The following is a 22,745-nucleotide window of genomic DNA, read 5'->3' on the forward strand; positions in this document are numbered from 1 at the left end:
GGAGGCAGCAAGGCTGTTTGAAGGGCTCCAGTCTGTTTAAGGTGGGACTCAGCCTGCACCCACAGCGAAGTAGGGGAGCAGTGTCCTACAAACCAGCAAGCACCTTCATTGGAGAGAGGCTTCGACAGGCACAGCATGAAGGCAGAGAAGTGTCTTCTGTCCACGGGACTGGCCAGGCTCTGGAGGATGAGGCTTTTTTCCTCAGGAGCAGGTCTAGCAATATGGAACAAAACATGCCAACAGGCAAGAACCTCAATGCGCCGTCACAGACATTGCAGCAGCTGCTCAGAAACCACAGTGTCAAAGTGACTGTTCTCCAGTCACCCTCACCCCAGGCAATGGAGCTTGGATCACCCTTCAGCACCAGCACCACCAACTGACTGCAGCTTCAGGCTCCAATGTAAACACTGAAGTGATGTGGCTCTGTTCAAATCAACCAGTCAGCAGAGAGCATCCCTGGACAGGAAACAGCAGAACCTGGATCCCAGCACCATGCATTGGTAACTCAGTGAAATGACTCATTATTTGCAGGAATGTAGCCCCGAGATGCTCCAGTCAGGGTCTCTGTGCTAGATGCTGTACCTCTGAACAGCAGGAATTTGTTCCACCAGAACAGCTTATGACCTAACTGAAGAAGGAAGGCAAAGGGTGGAGGAACAGATGTCCCCATTATGCAGAGATAGTAAGCAACTTGCTAAAGCTGCCCATGTGTGTCCAGCCAACAATCTGCAAACAGGCTCCAAAGACAGCAACCCCTTCACACAAACCTCAGAACAAGTTACCCTCATTCCCACAATATGAGAATCCCTCAAGTCATGCTGACAAAGCATAGGACATTTACAAACAAGGTTAGCTTCCTTTAGAGTGATTTCATTGCTTTTTCCATGTATTTGTTCCAGAGGAGAGGGAGTGCCTTTCCGTGATTACCAAAACTATCTCCGAGGGTGGCTTGGCCTGCCCTCTCTTGGCATTCGCAGGCCAGCAGCCAGACGACCCAGATGAACGACACGCGTATGCAACCGCAACTGGCACAATCGTGTCTTATGAAAAATCCCAAAGATTTTCTATTATCTGAGGGCACCATCTCCTGGGCAGAGGAAGAAATACAACAGAACTGCACTTGCCACAGATCTGAATTTTTTGCGCAAAATACTCCAGAAAAAAGCTTAGTGATCAAATCAGAGAGTGCAAACTGGCATGTCACGGGCAGCTCTGTCATTACAACCGTTTCCAACTCTACAGTCTGCACATTACTTCTCTGAGGATCATCTGGACTGCAAAGGTCCAGCTGCAGAGACAAAGTGGAAACTTGTTGAAGAGCCCTAAGGGAGCCTCGGTTACTATCTCCAGACAGCTCCCAGCTGGCTGCCTCTTTCCAGCCAACCCAGCACCTCAATTATTTATGACTTCAGAGTACTGTCACTGAGCTCTTTTCACTGGATCACCCGCCAGTCAAGACTCAGTGCGGTGGGATGCAGACTCTGCCACGCACAGACACCACAGCCCTTCAAACCCCAAACAGAGCACTCCAAATGCAGGTCACAAGTAAAACAACTTTATTGATGCTCAGATCAAACCCGTACATTTGTAGTGAGCATGCTCAGTTTTGAGGCCACCTCGCAGCACAGTTCACATTAGTTGCATAGGAATATGTCATTCCAAAATGAGGCACCACATACACAGCACAGAGCAAGACACTTGCTACCCTACAACCCATCACCCCCACCAGCTCATATATGCACTGGAGCTCAGAGCCACAGCAGCTTCACAGGGACCAGAGCCACACGCACAGCAGCTCACCAGGTAAATCCTGCTGCCACAGCAAACGTCACAGGCAGCATCTCATGGCCCAGAGTGCACCGCGGATAAGGCAGAGCAAGGTGTGCACTGCTCACATCTCACAGGTGCTTTGCTCTGCACTGGGAGGCATCACCGGCTGGGACAGCCTAGCACAACACAGCATCTCGCAGGACAGGTGGCCCCAGAGGCAAATACACCACACCACATGAGCTAGAGTCCACCCGCAGTAGAGCAAGACAGAGTGGAATGAGGCTAGACAGCCAGAAGCACAAGACTACCTACATCCACCTCAGTAAGCAGCAGGACAGCAGTGCCTCATCACTATCAACAGACAAGCAGCCAGACACAGAAGTCACTGCCCCACATACTGCTAAGGCATTGCTCAGCCTCTGCTTGCTGCGGTGAGGATTCCTGTCAGACAGCACTTTATACAGATGCTTAAATAAAGGTTATGTACACAACTGTACCCCCACCCGCCAGCAGGGAACCAGGAGCAATTCCCTCTCCCAAATACTAAGTGGAGAGAAGAAGCAACATGCACATTCAGAAACATCAGTCTACCAGGCCTTGGGGTGACCCCTGCTCCAATGACCTCTTGGAAGGGCATGATTCTGAGGCTTCAGGAGGTTTCCCATCCATCCTCAGGTGCTCAGGAGAAGAGCTGCACATGCCAAGCACTGTTATTCCAGCCACCTCCCCAAGGCCTGTGTGTCCTCCCCTTCCACCTCCTCTCTCCAGCTGCCTTTGCTCCTCCCGAGAGAACATCCCTGACCCACCACTGCTCCCCTAAGCTTGGCACTCAATCCAGTACTGAACAGGAATGCCTGGTCAAGGACAGGACAGAATGTCAAACCACTGAACTGGGAACTCAGCTCTTTCAAACCAAGTCTTGTGCCACCTGTGGAAAGATATCAGCCAGCTGAGCAAGGACTGTGTGGTGTGTGTGAGGTGGGGTGGGAGTTGGCACCAGTGGTTCCACTGGGAAGCAGAGCAAGGTGCCAGGAGTGGAGCCTACTTATCTGAAGTGCCAACCCCATAGACCTGACACTTCATTTCTCCTCTGCCCCATCTGAGAATTCAGGACTCTGCTATGACAGATGCTACCTGATTGGTCCCTTTCCCCTCTAAATGGCCCCTTCCCTGACCACATCAGCACTAGCGTTCCAGGGGAACCCAAGCCTAAGACATGGGCCCAGCAGGGGTGACAGTGGGTAAAGGAAGAAGCCAACAGCTGTGGACATGGGGGAAGGAGTGGAAATTAAAAAAAGAATGCTTGTGGTTCTTCCCTCGCTCTCAGACGCCTCTATGTCCGGACTTGGAACTTGCCAGCCTTCGTCATATATTTTATGCCCTTGAAGGGTTTGTACTTCTCCCCATACATATCCAGGCGATTCACCTTCAGCCCTAAAACAAAGAAGGAGACAGTGAGATTCTGGGAGTGGGGCAGGGCTCCTGCCTTCCCACCCCACCTGGGTTACTGTGTGACAGAGCTGTAGAAGCAGCAGAGCTGAGGTGGGGTGCACGCAGGCGGTACTAGGCAGCAGCCAGCAGAGAGGTGTATAACTAGATTCACCAACATGAAGCCCAAGCAGAGACAACATTTAAGCGGAGAAACTCAGCCGTGGCACTAAGATGGTCCCGATGCCTGTAGAAGCATCAGGCTGGGTATCAAACACAAGCTTGCCCAGCACAGGACAGTCTGTGCTCCTTCACTGGCGGCACCTACCAGAGATAGCCAGCTGCTGAATTTTAAACTGCAGGTTGATAGTGGGATTTTCATCAGGCTTGGAGGCCCCCGCTTGGAGGCTCATGGTCCCCTTCAAACTCGGCAGCTTCTGGGGGTTTATTTTCCCTACATCCCATGACAGCAGCTTCCAAGAACAGAAAGACAGCAGTAAGACAGAAGAATAATCACAACGATCTGTAAGAGATTAACTCATCTATGGAGGGTGTCAATACTGCCCTGGGCAAAAGGGTTTGCCAACTCCATCCAAGTATTTGGTCTTTCCCACGACAGCCACAGGACCTGCTCCCCTTCTCAATCCAACTCTAGACCATGAGCCACTGATACGACTCAGGCCACCTCAGAGTACATAAAGGTGAAAGGCTGCCTGAGGCCTGCACTCTTGGAACCCACTGCGTCCTGCCTCTTTCGTGCCAATAGGCCACTGGTCACAGACATTTTTGCTGTGCGTGTTTAGGAGTTCTCGTCCTTCCAACAGGGGTGCATAAAAGTAGTGCAGATCTTCCTGGGGTATTACAGGCTTAGGCTGATCATCTACCATGGGAAACAAGGCTTCTCCCTGCTTTGAGGCAGGTCTAGTTTGAAGCACACTCAAGATCACGAGCCAATCAATCCAAAACGCTCAGCCCTGTAAACAGGAGTCAACAGCCTTGCACCACTGGGCTGCACAGCTTGACATCAAACAGGCAGCATTACCCTCCTCACTATTTCTGCTCTCACCATCACCCAAGAGTAATCAAGTCAGGCATTAGATTGCAGAAACCCAAATGAGCACTGCTAAGTACTGGCTGGGGAGGAAGATGACTCCCTCCAGCCGGGGAAGGCTCTGTTGAGAGTGATGCTCAAGGCAGAAAAACAAGCACAGAATCCCCACTCCCCACTGATCAGGTGCTCTCCCCAGATTTCAGGCCAAAGCTTAGAGGAAGCATTTTATACAGCAAAGCAGCAGGCTGAGCCATGCAACTTCAACTCCAGCCTAGGTCAAAATTCCACATTCCTCTTTCCTCTCACCTTTGTCACAGGGTCAAAAGTGTGCGTTCCCTGAGAGGGAGTGAGGCTCATGTTTAAGACACCTTTTGGCATCTGGCTAGTGACCATCACCCCTTCTACAGTCTTCCCCATTGTCTGCTTGGGTCCTACAGTGATCTCGAAGCGTCCCAGCGAACTACTGTCACGGAAACTGATGTTGTGTTTAACATAAACAGGAATGGCCACCAAGCTGGAACAAAGGACACATCACTGCAGTTGCAAGCCACCCCTTCATCTGCACTTCGCCCTCCTGGACCCTTGCAGGTCCTGAAGGACATTCATGCTGTGCAAGAAAGAAAAGAAGTGCAAGGCCCAGCCAGAAGCTGTTTCCAGCTTTGTTTCACCAACCCACAGCCAACCCACAGCCTGGCCTCTTAGCATCCCACTCTCCTTCACTGGAAGCCAGTCAAGAATGAATTATGGTTTGTAACAGACTGGGACACTTTCAAGGGAAAGAAATACAGCATCCTTCAGTCTGACCACACTGGCAAGCTGACCTAAGGCAGGTAGTAGCAGCACTGCCTTGAATTGCTTGCAATTTGACATCATGTTTCTGCTTCCTTCCATCTAGCTGCAGACAACAAAGAGCTCTTCACTTGACAGCTCCTCACTTGACAAAATCCATGACACAGCTTTAGTGCCTAGGGCTAAGGCTGCTGATGGCAAACCAGCTGTTTGTGGAGAAGCCCAAACAATGAGGGAAAGCACACAGAGGTTACTTGCCCTATTATATCACTGGGTCACTCAGCTCTTGCTTTCCCTTAAGCTAGTTGTCTTGGGGGGATGAGAAACTGAAGCTGTTTGCTGACCTGCCATTTCCCAGTTTGTTACTGCTGTACGCTGTGTTCCTGCCATTAAGCTGTGAACAGAGCTGGCTTGCAGGAGTGAAATGACAGGATCACTGTCCCAGTAAGCAAAGAGTATACTTAGATATTAGCAAAAGCTACTGTTCCTTTGGTCCTCACTCATGCATGGCAAGCAGCAACCCCCACCCTCTTGTTGTTTCTTTCATCTCCAGACATGAGGGAAGGAAACAGTCCTCAGCCCTGGATTCCCCACTCACTTCTGAGCACTGACATGGTAGGAGAGCAGACGGAAATTCCCATCAGGTGGGATGAAAGAAAGAATCCGTTCCGACTCCCAGCGTTTGAAACGCACGCAAGGATGGAAGCTGACATCATCCAGCAATCGGGGGTTCTGGAACGAGAGACAAGAGCCTAAGGCACTACTATGGCTTGTGACGAAGAACCTGCCCTTGTCCCCTCACTGCATTCCCTTCTATGCCACACAAAGCACCTGCTGCAAGGCACACTGTACATTCCTTCATTCTGGAGCTGCCCGCACTCGGCTGCCTTTAACCGTAAAATATTTTCACTTGTCTGATAGTTGTTATATCAGATCATAGCCCAGCAATGCCATGCAGCGGGTTAGGTCACACAGCTGCCCTGATGAACAGGTGGTCACCGTAAGACACCTGTCTCATGGTACGCATGATGACACCATAAAACTATAGGCTACTTCTAGCAACCTATTTGCAAATGTAACCCTCACACTTAACTGCACAACTATTTAACAAAGAGCTTTCACCATCAGTTCCTTCCTCCTTTCACCAGCCAGCAGCTGAAGCCTGCCCTCATGGAATCCATCACAGCAATCCCAGAACCCCATCAGCCAAGGGCATCTCCTGATGCCTAGTGGAGGCTGTTTAAAGAAGCCTGTACTCCCTTTAAACACTATTAAGAAATCGTAATGCCCCTTCCTTAAGCTTTACCATGAAGGAGAGAGTGAGGTCCGGCATCCCTGTCAGCTTGACACAAGCATCAATCACCCCTTGGATTTCAGCAGTAATTGTGGAACCTAAAAAGAGCAACAAACAAAGCAGGTCATGGGAAATGACTTTAGAGCTGAATGAGTCACCACAGACAGACAGGAAAGGCTAGAAAGTGACATGAACAAGCAGAGTAAGAACCAACCCCTCCATGCAATGCTGGAGCCTGCAGTCTCCTTGGCGCACTTGCATACACACCTTAAACATCATCTAGAGAAGTACCAGAGACTTGAAAACCACTGGCAGGGATTCCTACCCATACAGACAGCTGAAGGCCCCAGTCCTCAGCTGCAACCCAGACTTCGGGAAAATGCAGTGACAAAGGAATAGCCTGAACAAACAAGGTTTGCACTCAACTACTATTTCCAGGTTTAGAGTTGATGTGTAAGCACTTGTGAGGCAGAAAAAGAGGATGGAGTCCTGGTGTTTTGCAAAAATTTAAAATTTAAGCAACGGCTCAAAATGAGGATGGGAAAACAACCTCCAACACTCCTCTAAGGGAAAGATAGAGCATCTCCAACTGACTACTCCTATAGACAGCCTCAGCCTTCAATGCAAGCAGCACTGTACCCGACTTGTCGATGATGGCATCTATCTCCTCAATCACATCGAAATACGCCTCGTTGTTGGTATACTTCACCCCAGTCCGGCGCCACGGCACCACTGAGAGCTGGCCTGTAGGGAGCTGATCGCCCACATTGGTGCTTCCTAGAAAGTCAGAGGAGGTCAGAACAAGAAAAAACCATTGCAATCTCATTCTAGCAGAACATCAGTCTGTTCCTGAAGACTTATGGCCCCTCATGCAAAAGCAGTCACTCCAGACACATCCTGGTGTGGAGTCCCTCCATGCCTTCTCTTCTGCAGCCCATCGTCTACCCCTCACACAAAAGTGGGAGGGACAGTCAACACTGAAAGCCAGCCGTGGCCAGACAGCCATGTCCTGGTTCTCAGTAAGCTACACTGTCAGCAAGAGCAACATGTGCAGGTACCTTTCGGTATAAAAGGAGATGTAGTTCTGGACCCTGGGCTGCCCCAGTACTAAGGGGCAAACAGGGACCCCCAGACAGGTTCTGCCATGTTAGACATTAGTCTGGATACCAACCTCTCCTACTGCCTAACACCCAGGCTCACTTTAACAGACACATCATCACATGACCTTTCCACCTTGCCCACTCCCTGCTGCCGCATACCTGTGATGGTGTTGACAACTGTCCGTAGAATGGTGGGGGGCTTTATCAACTCCTTCAGGATGTTGGACTCGGTAGCCAGAGGGAATCCATTGTCCAACATCTCCTCCAGCACCTCATAAACCACCACCACATTGTCTTTGATCACCACCTCTGAGCAGACACCAAAATAATCCTGTAGAAACAGACAAAGAAGCAGCTCCGAATTAAACAAACCCAGGAGATGGAGAAGTGCAAGTCCCACTAATTGGGCCTCCTAGTGGGAGTCTCCCCTCCATCTCACTAGCTCCTGGACTCCACATTGGAGTCTCCCCTCCATCTCACTAGCTCCTGGACTCCACTGCACCAGCCTGAGCAGGGTAGGAGACAAACCCCTGGCTCCATTTCCAACTCTGCCGCTTACTTGTGCTACACAACCTTGGGCAGGTCCCCTGCAATGGGACGTGCCTTGGTTTCCCTGTCCATAACCATGGCTTCACTCTTCCCCTCCCTTGTCTAGAGTGTCAGCTGTTAAACATTTATGCACACAACGCTCTCTTCAGCTCCTGCTGCAGATTTTGTGCTCCTGGAAGGGAGAGGCCAACGTACATTTGATTACAGCCACATAGTACTCAAGCAGCAAAGATTAGAACGGGTGCAGAAAGCTGCAACCTGTGCCCCAAGCCCTACCTCTGAGGTCTGGCTGTTTGAAGAGCACCATCCTCTCTCCCGACTGCTATGCCACTTTGCTTTGCTACACTGCAAAGCACATATAGCAGCACAATTGACTTCTGGTTTTAAGGAAAGCCACAAACTACTTGCACAATGGCTGCATAAGGTGGGGGAGGGTCAAGCAGAGCTGGCAAACTGCAGGCTGAGAAGAGATTATGGTGCTCCCCTCCGCCTGGGCTTTGCCATGGAAACACATTCACCAACTGACACAGCCGAAGTGCTCCCTCTCATGCTCCCCCAACACGTCTTCCAGCACATGCATGCCGATTTCAAAGGCCCCAAAGCCAGGAGAAATTTGCTGAGTCCTTGGCTTGAGCCCCAAGAAAAGAAGTCTGGTCTCTTGGACGCTGCTAAAAAGCCCAAGCAGCAATCATCTCTGTACAAAGGACAGAAAACCCAACGGTGACATGTGAGAAGTGGGTAAAAGAGACACCTGCATCATGAATAATGGACAATTCCCAGCCCAACACCTGTTTCAGTTGCTCAGTCCTTCAACAGGCTACGACTGATATAAATTAACTGCAGTTCCTCCACTGTTTCCTCATTTCCCACAAGCATGTAACAGCATTCCTGTATCCGGTGCACAGGTACAGGATGAGGCTGAGCCCGAGAGCCTAAACAATCTCATCAGATGGATTGTTTGGATGGTGCTCTCCAAGAGAGACTCCTTATGCTGCAAGAAGCTGTGCTGGCCTGTGAGCAGGCACGAGAGATTGTTGCTCCTTCCCACCCTACCCATTGAAGAGATCAGGCCCCAGAAGCTCAACAGAGCCCAGCAGGGCATGAGAGGACCCCCACAGTGGAGAGGTCAAACCCCAGAAGCACAGAGCACGAGCGACCATGTCATGAACATGCTGCACAACCTGCTGTTTGCAGCATGGCAGCACCACGCCCTCCAGCCTCATCCCCTATCTGTTGCATTTGGACTCCCACCCCCTCCTCCCCAGCGGGGAGTGAGCTCAAACACCAGGCTGGACTGCCCCGTCACATGACACAGTGCTCAGACTGACCACTCCCCATTTTCTCCCTCTGCCTGTGACCAGTCACAGGGCACAGCACATCCTGATCACACGGTGAAGCATGACTGTTTGAACCTTCCCAATTGCCCAAAGATCCCACTAACACTGCTCACTGTTACATTCAGCAGCGCCAGGGCTGCGGGACTACAAAGAGAACAAACACAAGTTTATTCTCATTCTGTGACTCTACTACAAGAAAATCTGCGAAATCTGGCCCACTATCCAAACCAGGCGCAAAGGTATTAACCCTTTTTGCAAACAGGAGTCCAACCAGATCACTTAATTACAAAAAAAAAAAAAGAAAAAAAGAAAAATACGTAGGCAGCTGCCTTTTTTCCCCTAAAGCGTGAGGAGCACAGGGTGCCAGCTGCACTCAGGAAGATGCTGTAAACCCTACAAACACGCACCGCTCCTGCACCCTGCTACTCCAGACATCGGTACAGCTCTGCCGGGTCAGACTCTGTCCTCTCTGCACCCAAGCGTGGCAGCCCACAGAGCGCCGCGGGTGGCTTCCTTCCCTACCTGCCTGTACGGTAGGTACCCTGTAAGAAAAGATCCTCAGTACAAACAATGTGAAGCAGCAGCTGTGTTGGCGGGTTGTGGTCCTAAATATAGACAAAAAGAACCAGATGCAATGCCAAGAAATTGTGTGTGTGTGTGGGGGGGGGGGAGATTCCTTCTTGTCTATATTTGGGGGGAGGGGTGCTTTACTTTTAGCTTCTGTCAGCACAGGGACATGCTGATAATGCTAGGTCTTGCCCCCAAACAGAAGGTTTGCTGGTCTGCTCCAGGCCCTTGCAGCTGCCAAGCGACAGTTTCACAGTTGTCAGGGGCTGGCCAGGACCTGGCAGATCATGGGGCGCTCGGGCAGGAAAGACCGCAAGACGCTGCTCGAAGATGGGCAGGGCGGACGCGATCAAAAGGGGAACAGACATCAGTTCCCGTTGTCTCCCTCTCCTCCAACGCTTCCGTAGGCCCAGAGCTGCTCCGCGGCCGAGGCCGAGGCCAGGCCCGCGAGGAGACGGGCAGCCCGGGGCTCACCTGGAAGGTGTCGACGACGCGGTGCAGGAACTCGATGACGAAGAGCGGCGGCACCTCGCTCTGGATGACGGCCACGAAGAAGATCCGGTGGCGGTAGACGCTGAGCAGGTAGTGGTGCGGCGTGGGGATGACGGGCGGCACGTTCTCCGCCTCGGACGCGCGCTCCTGCGCCTCGAAGAAGTAGTCGCAGACGGAGCGGCTCACCGCGCTCTTCCAGTGCTTCTCCAGGAAGATGTCGCCCGCCGCGTTGATGAGGAACAGGCTATGGATCATGGCTGCGGCGCGGCCGCACTGCGGGACCCTGCCCGGCCGCGCGCCGCCGGCAGTGAGCGCACGCCCAGCCTGCGCCTGATTGGCTGTCCCGCCGGGCCGCGCGCCGCCATTGGTGGGACGCCCGCAGGTGCAACACCCGCCGGAAGTGTCCCCGGAAACGGCGCTCTGCCGCGCCTGGTTCCGCCCGCCAATGCGGCCCCCTCTGCCGGGTGTCACCGCTCGCTTCCTGTTGTGGCTCTTGGCCCTGTCCCCATACCACGGTTCCCTCTGCCCGGGGAGCCCGGGCCACCACTACCCTCTGAGGGCAGACTGAATGCCTCAGCCCAATTATGGCTCCTTTGTGTTTTGAGGCATAGCAGGGTAGTTCGTGTGGGGCTCTTACAGATGACTGACTTGGGAAGATTTTCTTCCTGGTATAGCTACCATGTTAGTGGTGAGGCTGTGACTCTGTAAGCTGTTAGCATATCTGTGCAGAGGGATAGGAGGGTCATGTCAAGTGCAGGGCAAAAGCAATCCCAACTACTGCTGTGGTATCTAGGCTATCTGTAGGGCCTTGTTACTCCCTGCAACAGGCCAGGAGACGGCATGGGCAACCCTAAACCACAACAGCAGACCTTGCCACTGGGATTTATCCTGGAACACCAGCTTAACTAGAGCATAACAAAGATGTAAGGAAATGTCTGTGCTTTTTCCATATTACAGAAATTTAAACTATCAGTAACCATCTCAAATGTAAAAACTATGTCTACACAGACATAGACATGTCTGTAACAGACACAGATGATACACAACAATAGATGAAGCGGATGTGCAAAGAAACCTCTCCTACAGTTCACTCTTCTCTGTGCAAACAGCTTTTTTATTGAAAGGCTATCCCCAGTCAGCAAGATACTGTGTTTTTGTGTGCATGGTTTGTTTGTTTTTTATCTCGCCCTTTAAACTGGCAGACACAAAAAAGCCCTAAAATGCTCAATAGCTGCTATTTGTACCCATTTTCTTCCTTTCTAGTAAGCATCTATTTTTTAAACTGCTAAGATGGCATGTGCCAACATTTCACTTACCTGGCATTTCAAAACTTTGAGTAGTTTAGGTACATGGGAAAAGCTCTAAAATGGAAGATTCAAGCCTGGCCTATGACCAAATGTAGTCTGTTTTGCTTTGGCAGCCTGCAGAAGCCTATTTTCTAGCTCTCGCTAAAAAGTTTTAAAAAATATTTAGCCCATGTGTAACTGTTGCACAGCTGTCTTCTTGAATTTCCACACAGCCTGGAGCAACAGCCAAAGAGATGCAAACTCTTCTTGGTCATCACCTTGTGGTACAACTCCTGCATCCCCCTTCAAAATCAGTATTTAAATGACTGCGGTAGTTTACTGGGAACTTAACTTGCACACCTATTACTAGGTGTTGCACAAATCAGTTAATTGCATGCAAAACAGCCAAACGACTAACATAACTTGCTCCCTCCATAAAATGAATTTGGAAGTCTTGCAAAAAGTGTAATATGCTTTATAGCTGCAATAATTGTGATGTAAATTAAGACATTAAACATGCCACTTCATCCCATCCTAATGCAACACTGAAGGCAATAGTTTCTCTGGTCTCTTGTAAGCCAAAATGGGGCAATTTACTTTCCTCTTTCAGATGCAAGGCTCACAGAGCAAACCTTTTCAGACCAACCCAAACCAGCAGAGGGCTCCACTGAAATTTGGATAGAGGGTTTGGATTATGTATTTGCCTGCATGCCTAATAACCCTGTCTGCTTCTCATGTTAGACAAGTGCATTAGACACATTTGCGTTAGACAATTGCGTTAGACACATTTGTTCTACCGATACAGACGGAAACAGTTCAGTGTTATCCAGAACCCCGAGAAGGCTCAGTCCTAACCAGAAGGATGCTCTGGTTCTTTTACACCCCACCCTTTTTTTTTTTTTGCAAAATAGATTTGCATAAAAGATTGTGTGTGTTCTAAAGTATGCTCCAGCTCCAACTCCTCTCATCTCCCATTTAAGGTTTACAGAACAATATGTATTTCAAAATGACCCAGCATGTCACAGTGGCCGCTATGCAGAATGTCCTCTCTGACTTTGAAAATTAATTAAAAGCTAATCAATGCTACCAAATTACACAGGGATATTGATCTCCATAGCACTTTCTGCCAGTGTTTCAGGGTAGTTTGCAATAAATAGTGTAGATTTAATTAAAACATAACAACATGAAAAAGCATAAAGGGATATGCCTCCCAAAGTCCCTCGCAGTCCTTGGGGGATAGAAAAATCCCTTCTGTTCCTTGTCCTGAACTACTGTATAGAGTGCTTCTGTGCACTATTAAATGTAGTTCAGATAAATAATCCTTAAATAAGGCCAGGAATGATTGGCTGCAGATGAAAATTAAGTGACATGAGATGAGACGTTGACAAATAGCTTCTGGGCAGTGAAGAGCTGCTCTTAGCATGCTGAAGCTCTATTGACACAGGGGCTGTTCTTAAACCCTTCCAGCAGTATGGCAACAACTACACCATCTGTTCTTTGTGGACTCAGTACCAAGCAAGTGATAAATCCTAACTCTGCATTCTCTCTGAGGACGCTCAGAGAGCTACTTTGGGTATTTATTTTCCCCTGATCAAAAATAAAAAAGGATAAAAAGTCTTGAACTAAGAGGCTCTACTCCAGGGGGTTGAAACACTCATTTGCCCTTGCAGCTGAATCCAAGGTACAGACTGCAAGTGCACACAGAGCACTTTGCAACAGCTAAACCAGTTGTGGATACACCCCTGCTTAACTGAGTTTAACTCTTACGATCCTGAAAGGAAAGGATAACATCCTATAATGGGGAGATCATTGCAGATTTCAAGCATGTTTGTAGTTCAAAGCAAACGGTCCATTTCCTCATGATGTTTGCTGTTTTCACCTGGTATCATTTCAAAACTGAAACTGCCTTGACCACACCAGGATGTTACCAGTTGTTAGTTAACACAGGGTGCAAAACACAAACAGCAACAAAAAAACCCAGACCAGCTGACCCAACCCGCAAAATTCATGTTCCTCCTTAGATGAGTAAAACAGCCTTTTCATCCAAGTGCCTTATGGCTTTCTTGGTTCTTTGGGTAGATGTGATATCTGTTATTAGACCAACTCAAAAGTTGGGGGAAAAAAGCTCTTTGCAAGCTTTTGGGCACAAACACCATGTGTCAGGCATAGGGAGGTTCTGCTGGTGTTGCGTGTAAAAAAGGTAGAAAAGAAGCAAATTTACAACAAGCAGGTCTGTGAAAATGCAAATGAGTGGCAATTAGGAAGACAATGGGTAGAGATGGGTGGGAGGAAAGGAGGAAAATGTGTGAAAGAATGCAAGTGGTCAGCTGGAGGCAGGTTATCTGGGGTGTCAGATGTCAGACAGGTTGTTAACGTGTCATAATCCAAAGTCTATATTTAGTCCATGATTTTTTGTATCCAGTAGATTTATGAAGGGAAGCTCAGAGGATGGTCTACAAAAGGTGTTTTGCAAATTCCCTTATGGCGTCCTTCTCATTATTTGCCCCTAAAGGTAACAGAGATTATTGCTGCTCCCTTCTCAGCTAGTTGGAGAAATAACTTGATTAGTTTGTAATCTGTTTTTAGGACTGTGTGTATGCTTTAAGTGTGAAAAAGAGTGAGGAAGCCAAGCTGAAGAGATGATTTATATGTATTTCTGCTCTATGCGAGAAAATTGGATTTTGTTAAATTGGCAAAGCTAGAAATCTACCCAATTACACAAAAGCTGTACAAAGGTCGCCAACTTCTTGGTTTTAAACAGTGCAAGGCCTGATAGCATTCTTGGCTCTGTATTAATTGCTCTCCAGATCCCTTTTTTAGTCAGTGTCCTGCCAGCGGGGGTAACTTAGGGCTGAATCCACCTGACATTGAATCCTAGTGTTATACTGGCCTTTTCTCTACCCAATCCAGAATATTTTTGTTATGCTAGGTCTTTGAAACCCAGGTTTCAAATGCCTGGTCCTGTGGTACTGGCTGGCTTCTTAATTTTGTCTTCAAACTCATAGTCTCTTCTGGAGCGTAGCTGCATTACTTCAAGTACAAGTGATCCAAGAAGCACTGCCAGTAATACTCTATTTGGCACTTCAGAGATGGGGACGCAGTCACATCCTACAATAATGGGAACCAGAGGGAGTATCATCTATGTTTAAGTGGCCTAACACTAAACCCCTACATTTCTTGCATCTTTGAGACGCTCTAACCTTTCCATTTTTCACGTCAAGCCGATGAAATTCAACAAAGGGAATCCCTTTGGGTGTAGACCCATTTTCTTTGTACCTCTAAACAGCATCCAGGTTCAGCTGAACCATAAATCGTTTTTAAAAGATTGCCATTTCCTTCTGTTGCTCATACTCAGCAAAATCATGACTACTTTGCCCCGTTCATGTTGTTCATCTATTTTCTTCAAAACAAGAAAAAAAGAAAAAAAAACCCAAATACCTCAAAAGGGTTTTCTTTCGCCTGCAAAAAATATTAATATAAGCTTCTGACTCCAATTTCAAGTTAACGTGTACGAAAAACCATCTTTTTGGCAAAGGAACAGGTTTCACATTTCAAGCTTGCAAGGAATTAGGGAGGAAAGAAGTCTTAGCGATACAGTGCAAGATACCTTAAAATCCTTTGAGCAGTCCTGGCCCTTGACAGACGTGAATCTGTTGGGATCTACTTTGAACTATAAACCTTTCAAGAATGTTCCAATCTCCTGCTAGTACCTGCAGAAAAGTAATGTGCAGAATTACCCAACTATTTACTGCTGCAGAAATGCTTCCTGGCTGCTTCTGGGCTGTCAGCATGGGGATCATATTTCATTTTGAAAGTAAATAAAAAGCTCTGCCCAGGATTGCTGGAGTTTATATAAACCCGAATTGGAAACTAAAAGGAGAAGAATCCAGCAAAAGATGTTTCTAAAGCAAAAATCAATCTTGCTGGTAAATATAGCAAGACCCAAGGGAATTGGAGGTCATTGAGGAGCCAGTGCTCAGTTAGAAGGTGCATGGGTCTCCAATGAAAGTTGGATACAACCACAGCCAAGGAGTTAGTCATTTCACAAAACGGTGTTGCCAAACTGTGCATTATCTTGATGGATAAAACAACTTTTTGCCATCTGCAGCATACCATATGCAATGATCCTGCTGGTGTAACTGTCAGATTGTGCTTTGAAAATGGAAAGGAAAGAAAGGCAAACAGACAGTATTGGATTTCTGAAAAAAATCCTAATTTTTAAACGATATAACCTTGAACAGTTTACAATTTGCTAGCACTGAGTGATATAGTGTGATGGTCCAGGAAACAAGGAAGAGGGAAGGATTTTTGCAGGTGACACCTTTGACCGACTTAGTTGCACAGGTGGAATAGACCTAAATAAGCTTTCAAATGCAACGCGTTCTTCTTTGCCTCATAATTTGCTGCTGGTTAAATAATCCTAATATGACTATTAAAACAGACAAAAAAGTCCAGCAGCTAAGGAGGAAGTCTTAACTTAGTATCACACTTGCATAAGCGATTCTCAGTTTTACTCTATTTTACCCTCGTTAGCTCCTGGAAATGAACTTCAGCTCTTTATTACCTCTCGTGCACTCAGCACCACGGTTATACTTCAGGGGCACGGGGACCCAAGCAGGAAAGGGGGAAATGATGAACGTAATAGGGAGGAGAGTGTTCTGGGGAGAAAAGGGGCCAGGGGAAGACCCTGAAACTCTGAAACCTTCAGGAACAGAGACAGAAAGGACTGCTACAGGGAGCTTTAGGTGATGATGTCAAGCTACCATCTGCATTTTTCTCTAGGCAGAGACAGAGCAACCAGGATTCTCCTCTGTCCCAATTAACAGTTTACTCCAGCACTCTCCTTCCTGCTCATTCTGCTTCCTCACCTCAGGCTAAGACAAGAAACTACAGGGGCGGGATGGAGGGCATAAAAAAAGTAAGTCTACAAGAGTACTTTACCAATTCCCTGTCTCCAAAGATTAGAAAGTTTACGTAAAGATGATCCAATCCAAAACTAGACACAACATTCATCCGGGAAGTTCCTGGTAAAATTGTGTGGCTACTGGCCATGACCTGTTTGCACAGGACTGTACCTTGCACATGTAATCAAAACCAACAGCCAGATCTGAAACCAGAAAAGCTTTCGGAGCTGTCACATGCAGCACAAGCAACGCTGAACAAGCAGATCAAACGTTATCTAGAGCAAACGGTGTGAATCCGGTGAAACAAGGATTTCTTGGTACCAACAACATTTCGGCCCCAAGCCCAGGTCACTTCAGGTACTCCCATGAAGGAGCTCTCCTTGCTCACACAGAAGCCGGGGGTCTTCAGTGAGGCTTTGTATGGACACAGTCACCCATGAGGATCTTACTGAAGCACTGTCCCCAGTTTGTACGTACGTCTGGAGTCTTTCCAGTGGAAAGGGATTTGCAATTTGGCAAGATCTCAGTTTGTAGTGTATTAGCAATAAAACAGTTTTAAATGCGTACACTCAGCAAAGAGGTTTTAGTCAGCAAGCATCTCCAAAACATGCGTCGTTGTGACTGCTACTCTACGCCACCTCTGCCAAAACCTTGCTTGGGGGGTCCTTATGGTCTCCAAGAGCTAGATATTCTCCACCGTGCACGAAACTAAGAGCTGCTACTGTTGCTCCCCTTGGTCTCTGGGAGTTGCACACTAAGAAACGTCTCGCCCAGAATGTGGCACGCTATTTCACGAGTCCAGAAGTGTCTGCAGTATATAATTAGGTATCGGACACAGACCGTACGTCTACTCAGAGAAGGTCCTCTGAAGACAGAAGAGGACCTGCAGCCGACAGAAGAGGGTGCCTCCCAAGCTCAAGGATCCCGGAGAACTTGGACAACCTTTTCTCCGACGCCTCGCGGAGGGTCAACCGTTATCTAGAGCGAATGGTTTGAATCTGGTGAAACAAGAATTTCTCCGTACCGACAAAGTTTCAGCCCCACGCCCAACAGCTTGCAACAAAACAATTTTTGGGGGGAGGGTGGGTTTTGGCGAAATTCGGTGGTCTCATAAAAGCTCCCGTCCCTACGCCAGGAGACTGCTTAAAAACGCGGCACCCATGCTCGCCCATCCAAGAAACAACGCCGCAAGCCAAGGTCAATGCAGGATGCCCCCAAGTCCAGGCTCCCAAACCGGCGCGGTCCCCAACTGGGGACCAGCGAAGGGTGTCACTCGCCAGGAAGCATCCGTGCGGCTCTTTTGGGGCCGGCCGTGTCCTCCCGCAGCTGCCACCTGCTCCCGATGCAAGGATGTGTCCGGGCACAAAGAGAGCCAGCCTGAGGGATGGCAGCAGAGGGCTAAAGGCGATGCAGCGGTGATACAGGCCCGGCGCTGGGACAGAGCTGCCCCCTGCCCCCGGGCGCTAGGACGGAGCCCGCCGCGTCCCCGACCCTGTCCCTGTGCCTGTCCCTGTCCCCGGCCCGGCTGTTCTGGCGGCGCGGCCCCGCCCGCCGCGCGCTGTTCCCGCCCGCCGCCGCCCCCCCCCCGCCGCCGCGCTCCGGACCCAAGATGGCCGCCGTGTCAGTTTCGGGCTTCGCCGCCGTCCGGCCGCCGCCGCCCGCCGCCCGCCGCGCGCAGGCCCCGGTGAGTGGCGGCGGGGGGGGGCCGCGGGCCGGGCGGCGGGCGGGCGGCGGGGCGGCGGGCGCCGTGGGGGAGGCCGGCCCGGCGCCGCGGGCTCGCGGCCTGCTCCGGCCCCGCCGCCCGCCGCCGCCGCTCTGCGCCAGGCCCGGCCCGCGGCCCCCGCCTCCCGCGCCCGCCTCCCGCCCAGGCCCGGCCGCGCCGCGCTCGGGGCCGCGGCAGGTGCAGGGCCGGGGGGCGCCGCCCGCCGCCTGGTGCTGAGCCCGCGGCGAGGGGCGGTCGCGCTTTGTCTGCCGCGGGCGGCGAGGCCGGGCACTCGGGGGGCTTCCCGCCCGTGCGGGCGGCGTCCTGTCACCCGCTGCCTCCCGGCCCCAGCCCCGGGCGAGGGGACACCCGCAGGTTTCACCACAACTTTCTCCATGCAGCCGCAGCGGGCAGGTGTCGCGGCTTTCAGGACGCAAGGAGGGGTGGCCACGGCGCGTGCCCCCCTCTCGCCGCACGCCCTTTCGTGCCTGCACTGGGCACAATGGGGGGACTTTGGGGTCCGCTATAAAACCCTGGCTGCAGACAAAGGCGCCAGGTAGCCTTTACTCGGCGCATCGTCCGTCCCGACTCTCTGTGCTCGGGACTCGTCTTGGCTAGATGCAGACGGGCGGGAACGGCGCTGCCTTGTCGCCACTGGCATTCGGTTGCGTCCCTGGATGTGAACGCAGTGTTTTTCTTTTTTCGGGTCTTGGCGGTCTCCCAGGGCGGCAAGGGTGGTCTCAGGAAAAGTTGGTGAAGCGTCCGTTCGTAGGATGGTGGAAGTCAGACTTCGGCGTCGTGACTTTTTTCCCTCAAAAATGACTCTCTTCCATTTTCTTGTAGGCGTAACGTTCCAGTTCTCTTTCCGATTGCGACGCGGAAGTCCCGAAGTGAGGTAAGATGTGCTTTGACAGCTTTCCAGCTTTGCTGGGCTTGCCCCGGGAGTGGTGGTGGGATCTGTTGGGAAGTGTGGATCAGTTCCTAATGGGATCTGTTGTTTCTTTCAGTTTTAAGAAAACTAATATTGGATCAAAGAGAAGCAGTTCATATCAGAAACGTGTATGCTATGGTTAGCTGGTTACTCTCCTCCGAGAATCTGTTTTCCCACGGTGTGAAACTTGTGCAGCATCGGGATAAGGGATAACGACTCTATGGATATACAGAAGTCTTCACCATGGTAAAACTCGCCAACCCGCTGTATACTGAGTGGATTTTGGAGGCGATTAAAAAGGTCAAGAAGCAAAAACAACGCCCTTCAGAGGAGAGGATATGCAATGCGGTGTCTTCATCCCATGGTTTGGACCGTAAAACTGTTTTGGAACAACTAGAATTAAGCGTTAAAGATGGGACTATTTTAAAAGTCTCCAACAAGGGTCTCAATTCCTACAAGGATCCCGATAATCCGGGGAGAATAGCACTTCCGAAGCCTCGAAACCATGGAAAGTTGGATGGTAAACCAAATGTGGACTGGAATAAACTGATCAAACGGGCGATCGAGGGCTTGGCGGAGTCCAGTGGCTCGTCCTTGAAAAACATAGAGCGCTTTTTGAAAAGTCAGAAGGATGTGTCTGCGTTGTTTGGAGGTAGCGCTGCTTCCGCTTTTCACCAGCAATTGCGACTAGCTGTCAAGCGTGCTGTTGGCCATGGCAGACTCCTTAAAGATGGACCTCTCTACCAGCTCAACACTAAAGCGGTCGCTAATGCTGACGGGAAGGAAAGCTGCGAGTCTCTTTCCTGTCTGCCACCTGTGTCGCTTCTTCCCCATGAGAAGGATAAGGTAAGGACCTCGGAGCTGACGAAATAGGGTGGTAAAGGCTCCGATTTTGAGGTCAGTATTTTGTTGTGAATCAGATAAGTTGGAAATGGTCTGGGTCCTGTGGTGAATCTTTAAGTGGATGAAGGTTTCTTTTTCTTTCACATGCTTCTGAAAGTGCTTGAAAATGATCTTGTTCCGTTCACTTTCAGGCTCGGTGCAGTGGAGTTTGTAGTCTCTTTCAAAAAGCACCACGGTCTTTTCGTTTTCTTTAATTTTATAAATACGAGTCCTTAGTGCCTCTCGGATTACTTTGACACTTCAGGCAGAGCACTTGGCTGTGGCCTAGCCAGATCTGAGGCTTTGAAGGATATATAGATATATTTTCTAATATTCATTTTCTATCACTTTTTGCCATTAGTGAAGATCCACATAGGGTTATGATGGTAAAATCATGTAGACCACAGCGTTGCCCTTTGCAGGACAAAAGAATACAGGCCTATGCTGAGCACCTTTCAGTGACACTACAGGTAAAAAGACAGCAGCTTCTTCATACAGTTGCTTGGTTATCGCTTTGAGCATTATTAAGCCTGTAGTTTTTGTTTCCAGAGCAGCGTAATCAAACTTTTTTGTGAAAAGACCTAATGCTGATAGGAATGGAACTGGTGGTGGTAGCAGTAGGAAAATACCATTAAATAAAATCTTGATGTTAACACAACCTGAGAGCAAGACTAGTCATTAGAAATAGCTTTACACCCATTCTGTAGTACCCACCCATTCATTTAGTCTGATCATTACAAGAGGGCATCCTTACGATGAGGTGAGATATGAGAAATCCTGTCCCTTTCTGTACTCCCTGGGTATGGTTCTGTGCAAAACAGCAATTTAAAATTTTAATCAAGATTTGAAGGGGGGGGTGTGCATGTTTGTGCGCACACATCCCCATTCACCTTAAGCATCAGGTATTGTTGCATTTCCTGGTAGCTACTCAGATTTGGAAGGAAATCCTTGAATATTCAAAACATGTAACGAGTATTAGAAATATAGTGTCCTGTGTTGAGTCATTTCTTCTGTGACCCTAGCCCTGTTTGTAAAATGTAAGCTCACATGGTTGTTTACTGTCATGTTAAAATATCTTCACTGTCCTGCTAGTTCTAATTTGGCTGCATCTCAGAAAGGAGAGCTGGAAGATACCTTGAGGTCACCTAGTCTAGTAGTTTTCAACCTTCCTTCATTTGCGCAGATCCCTAAAAAAAAAAAAAAAAAAAAAAAAATTCACATGGAGGTGCGGACCCCTTCGAATTGTAAGTGTGGGTATTCGCATACCATTGATTGATCATAATCATCTTTCGCAAACCCCTTAGACAGTCTGTGGACCCCCGGGGGTCTGCGGACCACAGGTTGAAAACCACTGACTTAGTTTATCCCCCTGCCCCAAGGCAGGGTCAGCTACACACAAACTCTTTCTGACAGGTATTTATCAAACCTATTCTTGAGAAGTCTCCAGCGACCGAGGTTCTGTAACATCTCATGACATAAAGCCACAAGGAACTTGGATCACTGGGAAGGATGTACCTGCAGTGTGCAACAAAGGCAGGGCGATCAACTTACGGACTGATTAATTGCAGGGACAACAAATGCTGTAGTAGCAATCCTGCTTTAAATGTAGTTTACCTCAATTTTAGTGTCTGACAGATGCTTTGGTTCCTTTGCTCTGGTATTTTTGTTTTAATGAAGCTGGTGTACCCTAAAGATATTGATTGCTAGCACTGGATGCTTGAGTTACTTTATCCCCAGAACAAGTGCAGGCTGTGTGGGGTTTTCCAGGCAGACCTTCCTTTGATTGATGTGGTGGGTCAATCTCTAAGGGTGAGGAAGTTCACTCTCCATATCTAGGTCAGGTTATGGGCTTGCTGCAGAAACTGCCAACAGGTGTACTGCTCATTAGACTCTGTTGTGATTTGTCAGATGTGAAGACCTGTATGGGATTAGGAACTGTGCCAAGTTTGAGCCATAGTTTTGTTTGCAAGGACCATTTTGGTAACTCACCTTTGCTGTTTTTGGGGAGATTTTGTAACACTTATGCACATGATTTAATACATTGCTTGAGTTACCCACTTGTTTTGTCCTGCTGAAATCATAGGAACTCTTCTTCTAGGGTACCATTCCACCAGCATGTTTTGGTATTGTGACAAAAATATAATTCTAACAACTCTTCACAACATATGAACTTGGAAAAAAAAGTCAATCTTGTGTAGCTAGCTGTAAAAGATGTTGCCTTGCTTTCCCTTTTGCTGCTTTCTCCTAAGTGTGCATTGTGAAAAAGGCTGTTAAAGAGCTTTTGTAGATTTTTCAGATATGGGCAACCAGATTTAGGATCCTAAATCGGTACTTGGTCATGAATTTTCATTTCTGCTCAGAAGAACTTTTACAGTCTTTGCTCTCTCCTACACCTGATGAAGGGTGAGTGCACCCAAAAGCTTGCAAATGAATAAAATAATTTGTTTGCAGATAACTAGTTGGTCTAATAAAAATATATATATATATATCACATCTTCCACGAGTTTTGATTCCTTTTACCTCTAGACCAATCTGGCTACAGCCTGGACACCTGGTCATGTAAGAAACTTATCGGGTTTTCAGATGTGCTGAGCAACAGTAGGTTCCACTGAAGTCAGCAGGGACTTTGTGTACTCAGCACCTCTGACAAGCATTTGACATTT

The 22,745-nt window shown here is 48.9% G+C and overlaps 2 protein-coding genes across 2 annotated transcripts in view; one reads left to right on the forward strand and one right to left on the reverse strand.

Moving 5' to 3' along the window:
• Nucleotides 1-1,539: 1,539 nt before the first annotated feature.
• On the reverse strand, nt 1,540-10,730 carry AP3M2 (adaptor related protein complex 3 subunit mu 2). The gene is made up of 8 exons (XM_090055442.1): nt 10,360-10,730; nt 7,592-7,763; nt 6,972-7,109; nt 6,345-6,430; nt 5,637-5,770; nt 4,556-4,763; nt 3,527-3,671; nt 1,540-3,204 (listed from the first exon to the last, which is right to left on the reverse strand). The coding sequence occupies exons 1-8, from the start codon at nt 10,630-10,632 to the stop codon at nt 3,104-3,106; spliced, it is 1,257 nt and encodes a 418-aa protein (XP_089911568.1). The 5' UTR covers nt 10,633-10,730; the 3' UTR covers nt 1,540-3,103.
• A 749-nt stretch (nt 10,731-11,479) lies between these two features.
• KAT6A (lysine acetyltransferase 6A) overlaps nt 11,480-22,745 on the forward strand; it is a 55,588-nt gene continuing 44,322 nt past the window's right edge. Inside the window, exons 1-3 of the mRNA XM_090055440.1 lie at nt 11,480-18,251; nt 19,113-19,164; nt 19,277-20,046. Coding sequence (XP_089911566.1) covers nt 19,444-20,046 — 603 coding nt within the window. The 5' untranslated portion in view covers nt 11,480-18,251; nt 19,113-19,164; nt 19,277-19,443. The remainder of the gene's footprint in view (nt 18,252-19,112; nt 19,165-19,276; nt 20,047-22,745) is intronic.

The sequence above is a fragment of the Crocodylus siamensis genome, chromosome 6 (genome assembly GCF_052110815.1).
Source record: "Crocodylus siamensis isolate JL-2025a chromosome 6, ASM5211081v1, whole genome shotgun sequence".
Classification (NCBI taxonomy): Eukaryota; Metazoa; Chordata; order Crocodylia; family Crocodylidae; genus Crocodylus; species Crocodylus siamensis.